Below are 7,473 nucleotides of genomic sequence, written 5' to 3'. Positions count from 1 at the left end.
TTAATTGCTAATCTGTTATATAATATACATTTTGGTAATACTTAATCATTTTAGGAAAGCTTTAGAGTTTAGAGGAAGACAATGTTGGCTTTTCAAGGGGGCAGAGAATCTGCATGGTATTATTGGATGAAAATGAAAGAAAGGGAGATCATAAACCGAGCTCCACATATTTCTCCGAAATGGAATTGAGGGCCCAGAAGTGAGCAGAACTCATGGAAGGTTGCTGCATTGCACATTCCACACATGGACACCCCAGTCCATGCACACTCTCGAGAGCTATATTCTCATGCTCAGATACTATGTAATGTACTTGATGCTGTTTTTGTTTCCTTTATCGAGAACCATGCAATCAATCCCTTGGAAATATACTTGCAGTTAGCTGCAACCCAATTAGGTATATGGCCAATGGCAAGTGATATATAGTTGAAAGTTTAAACCTCAGCTCAGTTAGATGAAGTTTATAACGGAGCCGACCGCAAAATGGACCCCCTAAAATATATATGGGGAGCTCATGGCAGATGCCTCATTTAGCTTCCCTCAAATACAGCCGTGACTTCCAATCGGTCCGAAGCATACAACACAAAATTTGACCCCAAACTTATTTTACTCCAAAGATGTGAAGATTATATTCCTTCTTAACAAACATAATCCGATGCCCTCATTCTTTCTAGCTATGAAAATGAAATTGATGTCACAACCAACATTTTGTTTGGTTAACGAAATCCCTGAACTGAATACTAAGATTTAAGAAGGTAACAAGTTCAAGAGGAGATTTAATTACATGAAGTTTGAAGAGTATGATTCTGTAACATGAACAAGAATATCTAATATTTTACTCCCTTACATGCTAAATCCCAAACATAGAGTATATCTGGGTAAGACATGTATCTAATCATGTTTCTTTGCCTTCAAATTTCCTTTAGGGATCCTGCTGAGGACACTAGTATCCAGCTTGCGATAATGATTTTGAAGCTGTCCAAAGACTGAGTACACAAAGCTGTCGATCTGATCGTCATATTTCTCATACAAAACTGGCAATGTATGAGCAGCAATGAAACCTAATTGCCAAATGATCAACACTATCAGTCTCTTGCATTAAACAATAGTAGTGCAACAAATATAACTAGACCATAGAATTAAAGACTTAATAAAACATAAAAGCTTCTAGATAACTCCCACAAATATTCCTAGCTCAAGCAGAGAAAATAATCAATATCAAGAAAAGTAATAGAACTTTACAGTTGGCCTAAATAAAAGAGACTAAAATGCACAGCTTGTATTCATTGTGTTGAGACGAAAGCAAATGCAGGAAATCATAAAGGAGATTACAGCTTTATGATCCCAAGTAGACAGCAGTTGTTCTAAATGTATTTCAAATGCAACAAAGTAATCAAAGTTTTAATTGTTATTTTTTATTCTTTTTAATTCAACACTTACAGAATGCAGTATAGGCATTAATCTTCATTCAATAACAAGAAGAAGAATTGCATGCTTTAATAAAGCCACATCACAATAGTGTGTGTGTGTGTGTGTGTGTGTGTGTGTGTGTGTGTGTGTGTGTGTGTGTGTGAGGGAGGGAGATTGACAATTATACAAAGAAAATATCAGATAAGTGATAAGCTTTTTAACCATGGTCACTAAGGATGCCACTAATAGTAATCCATAGTGAGGTAATGCATCAATCCTTGTAATGGTGAAGACACCTAATTTTACCAAGCAAATACTAATACAAAGATGTTGCAAACTTGGTCCAGAATCAAAAATTCTTTCACCACTTTAAAGTTTATCCAAGTTGCATTCTTGGTAATGGGGCGATTGGAAACTCACCAATGTACAGAACTGTCAGAAAGTTGCACCAGCTTCCTATCACTGAAGCAGCCCACAAGCTTGCTACAACCTGGGAAGATGTCTCCAGAGTTCATTACAATCTTCGAGATATTAGTCATTCATATCTAATCTACCGACATGCAAATCTTCCATGATAATCCTCAACTTAGAACACATCTGTACATATAGAACATGCACATATCTATAAAAGGAAGAAAATAATAGTTCAATATACCACAAGAAATTGCTTCAGATTTCCTCCACAAGCAACATCCTGAATAAACTCCAGCCCTCTATTAATTTCAGCACCAATTGAGATGGCAATGTTGACGAATAAGTCCTCTGGTAGAACAAGGCGAGGTATTTTTGATGAGGACCTACCACCAGAAGAATGCAAGACCGAGATCATACTATTCAGCTCCACATAACACAAGATCCCCGAAGAAAGCAGAAAAGAAAAAAAGAAAAAAAAAATAAAGAAGAGAGAGGGAGGGAGAGAGAGAGAAGAAGAAGAAGAAAGCAGAAGCTCAAACTGAGCATTTGGAATCACCTGTTAACCAATCCCGAAAAATTTGACCAGAGAAATTGAGCAAGCATTCCAAGGACCAAAGCAAAACCCACAAGAGTCAAGAAATGATAATTCAGCCATTCAAAGAGCACCCAAACAAAAGTTGCACCAGTTAAAACACTAGCTGATATCTTTTTGTTCCTCCACAACAACACGTCAGCAGCTAAACAATTCAGACATTAAAAAAAAAAAAGATTATTATAGTACAAGCAACAACTTTTAATTGCATAAAAGGCTTCTCTGATGTTCTTTCTTTGTTCTCTTCATTTTATTAAAGACTATATACTTCAAAATTTGTTATTGTACGACCACGAAGAAACAAGAATGTAAGAAACATAATGATCCTACATTTTCCTCCACCCAGAAGGTGGTGAACAGGTTTTTGGCGTCCGAATAGCCGATTCAACTGAGAACCGACAGAGTCTGATTTGTCGTCGCCAAAAAAAGACACAGATTTCTGTTTTGAACTACTTTCAGCTATTGTGCCCACAATGTTGTTCAAAAGATCCTCAGCAGTTATTTTCTCAGGCATTGTTCCTACACTTCAAAAACAAAGATTCCTGTCAAGAAGTAACACTATCTCTGCTTTCATTTCAAAGTTTTTGGATGTAGAGAACTGTCAGAGACAATTTTTTCCTGTGTTACAGGGTGCTCCTCACTTAAGCACATATTACCAGTAGCTGAAGTACGGAAAAGATTAAAAAGCATTATAACTTATAATGAATGCACAGAAGAAAAGGTAAGCAAAGCCACTTATCATAAAACAATGTACCCTTACATAAATGAAAAATAATACCCATATGACTGTTCCACTAGATAAGTATTTAGGACGAAAAAAACACAAGGATTGCGGATGTGCATCCCTCCACCTTTATGTAAATATCAAAAGAGGCAGAAAAAGATTAATCGAAAGCTAGCTTGATACTCTCAGCCATCTACACTAATACCAAAAACTGTAGATCCCGAAATGAAGAGCATTTAGAAAGTATCTCGAAAAAGCGAATTTGGTAGATCACACAGCCAAAAATAGCAGTCAAGATTCTCTTCACTACAAGATCCTTATTTGCTTGCTGAGTAAAATTTCTTTGAAATTTTTCAAGAACAGTTGAAGACAATATCCACTGTAATATAGCACATGATCTGGGAAATCAAATCGACAAAAGATACGTAACTGCTGCTTCAATAGAAGAGCAATTTTTTTCACTCATGACCTCCATATGTCTAACTAATTTACCATGACGGACACAGAACTTTGTGCATTGGGCATCTGTCCTATAGTATGCATCAGGCAGTTATGAGGACATCAGAGTGCTAAGTCAAAGAAATCAAAACCTCATTGACCTGTGATCCCCACTTTTATGCCACTAAAGGGCTAAGCAGCACAAACCAAGCAGGCAGAAAATTCCAGAAAGATATTTCAAGCTACATTAGGGAATCAAACTAACTCGTTAAGAAGCTGAAATTTGAAAAGGGATAGAATATGTCCTAAAACGCCAATATGATGATTAAAGCCATTCTCTACCTTGCATACTATAAAGATACAATTTTGAAAGTTAGGATTGAAGGCAATCACGCAAAGAAGTTCCAATTCGAAAACATATCCCAACCCAGAAATTCGATTACACTTAAAACTAAAATCAACTGCTGCTCTAACAAAACCACTACAGGAAAAGAGAAAACAAAAACCAGAATCCTATAAAGATATGATCTTGCATCCAAAAAGATATGATTTTGAAAACTAAAAACCAAGGCTCCAATTCACATCACCCAAAATACTTCCCAATTCAAATGACCCAGTTAAATCAATTTCTCACTAGCAAACTAAAACCAACCACTGCTCCTACAAAACCAATACAGGAACAGATAAAACAAAGACCATACATAGTTCACAACATAAAATTGACAAAATCCACAAGAAACTACAACAAATTACACAATCCAAACCCGGAAGAAACCAGTAATAAGATGTTAAAGAAACACAAACCAGAGCCGAAATGGAAGATGGGTTCACCGAGTTGATGATAACAGAGCAAAACAAAGAAGCAGAGGATGATGGGTTTTGTTTGAAGATTATGAAGTGTGATGGCAGAGAATATGGAAGTAAAGAACTCCAACTAGACATAAATTTGCGTGCAGAAACTGAATATTTGCCCCCGTTTTCTACGAAGAATTATTATTTTAGTACAACATGCACAGTCAAACGTAAACGCCTCCATTTAGGATGTTGACTGGTAGGAGACTTGTTTTTGTTGACCAATAAACAGTAAAACTGCACTAGATGGTAACTATTCTAATCATTTGATTGGTTGCTGTACTTTACTGAAAGGGCGGTGAACTTGCCCCTCGGGAAAAAAACTGGAGCCGCCTCCTGTTTTATATTGTTTTGGAAAACGTGTCAGACCCCTGCTGACCTCTGAAAAGACAAAAGTACACCATTATAATAATACATATTAAAGGATTTTTTTTTTTTTTTCTGAATTCAATTTTACTTCAAGTATTACAGAAGAGTAGTGTCTCCTTCCTCATCTCATTGGATTAGTATTAACAAAAATTCACTTGTTTCATGTTTTAAAATGTTCTTTCCGATAAAAGTTCCCATTCTCAAAAAAAAAAAAAAAAAAAAAATGTTCTTTCCGATTTCCGCATTTAACTAATGTTGTTTTCATAAGAGATTTGATTTGGGTTCCCTCCTCCTTTATATCACTACTTATTTTTGTTAAATAAATTCATCAATGGATATTCATAAATATATATATATATATATATTTATTGGGGCAAAATACTATTTAGTCCCTGAAGTATGCATTCGTCCTCGTTTCAGTCCCTGCTTTTCTAATTTAATCTGAAAAGTCCCTGAAGTCACAATTTCGTGTCTAATAGGTCCTCGCCTTTAAGATTCCGTCAAGTTAGACCATTATGTTGCTGATGTGGCACTCCAAGCCATTTGCAACCTGTAAATTGTCCAAAATAACCCTTCTTCTTCTTCACACCCAAAAACCACCATAACCACCACCAAGCTCTCTCTCTGAGCCCAACCCCTTGCCGCTTTCCTCAACCCCTCGCCGCCTTGTCTGAAACTAAATCAACCAACCTCTCTCCCTCCTCTCTTACTCAAAGAACTCAAACTCGAATTCCCTCTGTTGCTGCACCACCAAAATTTGAACAGGAACAAAGTCTCTGAGAGCAGTTTCACAGTCACCATCTCCAAATCCACCTTCTCACCACCTCCTACTCCATTTGTCACTACACCCAATCCGACCACCCTTACCCTCCACCACAACCATTCCCAGACCCACTTCTCCAAGCCATTGCCCCTCAACTCGTCATTTCTAATCCCCCAAATCCCTACCTTCACCACCACCAAAACTACCAGAACCGCCACCGAGCTCAACCAACAATTCCATTGCGATTTATCAACAAATTCCAAGAACTACACCTGCATAATCAATCAAACCAACATATCCAACATATGGGTATTTTCAAGTTCATCAAAAACTAAATTCCACATCAAATTAACCCCAATTCTTTCTTTGAAACCCAAAATTACCGGAAAACAATCAATCTGAAGCACTGAGATTGAGTTACCTATCCCAATCCTCAGCCTGCTTTAGCAAAATCGCAACCACATGCATCGCCATCGCCATCACCTTTGGCCTCGTACTCACCATCACTGTCGGTCTGTAGTCTGGTTCATCTTACATTTGGATGGAACCGGACCGATGTCATGGTCATTAAAGCTCTGCCTCCGTGGCCAAACTCTGATCACGAGATCTGAACCAGAGCTCGATTCTTTGAGAAGCCCAACAGTGTTGGTCAATCAGAGACCGAGGTGCTCACCGGGCTCACCCCTGACATGAGATCGAGTTCTCAACCACTGCTCCGATCTCCATCGCAACAGTGACGCCAGGTTTCATCGCCGGCAAGCCACGCTCCAGAGATCTGCACCTCGCCTGCCCTTCACGATCTAGGAAGGACATATCGAAATCGATCTGCCTACGCTGAGGACGACCCATCATTCTCCAGCCATGAACCGCGCTTCTGCCTAGAAACCGGACTACAACCCCAGAACAACATCCTCTCCCGAGTCGGAAAGCAGCGGCGGGAGCGCTGACAGCATTTGGCCGGGAGAGATCGGACGAACTGAACTATTTTCCTCTCTCTCTCTCTTCGCGCGCGTTCTTCTCTGTATTTTTTATACTATGCGATAAAGATTAATGTTATAAGAGGAAGAAGAGATTGGGAGGTTGGATTTGATGAAAGGAAGAAGAAGAGCTAGGGTGATGAGGCCCGTTTTTGGGTAAAGGAACAAGAGGAAGAAGAGATTGCAGCAAGAACAAAAAAGAAAAGAATTAAAAAAATTAAAAGGGGAGGGTAGGGTTATTTTCGACATTTTAACACCCACCATGCTTACGTGGCGCTGAGTTGGCGTCTACCGATCGGCCACGTCAGCCAGTTAACGAAGCATTTAGACGGCGAGGACCTATTAGACACGAAATTGTGACCTCAGGTACTTTTCAGATTAAATTAGAAAAGCAGGGACTGAAACGAGGACGAAGACATACTTCAGGGACTAAACAGTATTTTGCCATATATATTTCAAAAGGTTATTTCTGATTAATGCAAGTATACTTTATCTTTATATGTTGTTTAAGATAATAGATTAATAACTTAACATAAGACTGTCAATAATTCTAATCTATAACTCCCTTGCGTAGTTTTGCAAAAACGTCTAGAGCATAATTTGAGTGTTAATTTGCTTGTTCTTTATGTGAGGGGATGAGATTTTCAATAACTATTGTCAGTGAGCTTTGTAGAGAGATATGGAACAAAAAATGAAAGAGGTGAAAAACTAAATCTTCCTAAGTTAGCATGCAGAGGAGTTATCATTTTTCCCATAAATGGAACACATATTTGTTCTTCCGGAATGGAACACCCGTATCATTTTCCTCTTGCTAGCTTATTTATATGGTGGTGTCTTGGTACTATCAGACCTATCATGTGTTTAGCTGTGCTTTTTCTGCTATATTGCTTGCTAAGTTTTGGTTAATGTCTCACTCTTCCATCATTTTTCTCCTTTA

General features: G+C 38.2%; 1 protein-coding gene across 2 annotated transcripts; it reads right to left on the bottom strand.

Annotated features, from left to right (window-relative positions):
• Positions 1-672: 672 nt before the first annotated feature.
• LOC112187736 (reticulon-like protein B8) lies at positions 673-4,536 on the bottom strand. 2 transcript variants are annotated; one of them, XM_024326641.2, is made up of 6 exons: positions 4,380-4,536; positions 2,744-2,937; positions 2,378-2,558; positions 2,063-2,204; positions 1,828-1,897; positions 673-1,058 (listed from the first exon to the last, which is right to left on the bottom strand). In XM_024326641.2, the coding sequence occupies exons 2-6, from the start codon at positions 2,925-2,927 to the stop codon at positions 889-891; spliced, it is 747 nt and encodes a 248-aa protein (XP_024182409.1). In that variant the 5' UTR covers positions 2,928-2,937; positions 4,380-4,536; the 3' UTR covers positions 673-888. The 2 variants fall into 2 exon arrangements, with proteins under 2 accessions (XP_024182409.1, XP_024182408.1); XM_024326640.2 differs by having other exon boundaries at positions 2,744-2,932.
• Positions 4,537-7,473: the final 2,937 nt, after the last annotated feature.

Source organism: Rosa chinensis, chromosome 2 (assembly GCF_002994745.2).
Source record: "Rosa chinensis cultivar Old Blush chromosome 2, RchiOBHm-V2, whole genome shotgun sequence".
Classification (NCBI taxonomy): Eukaryota; Viridiplantae; Streptophyta; class Magnoliopsida; order Rosales; family Rosaceae; genus Rosa; species Rosa chinensis.
Note: the sequence above shows the minus strand (reverse complement) of the source record. Positions and strands in the feature narration are given on the sequence as shown.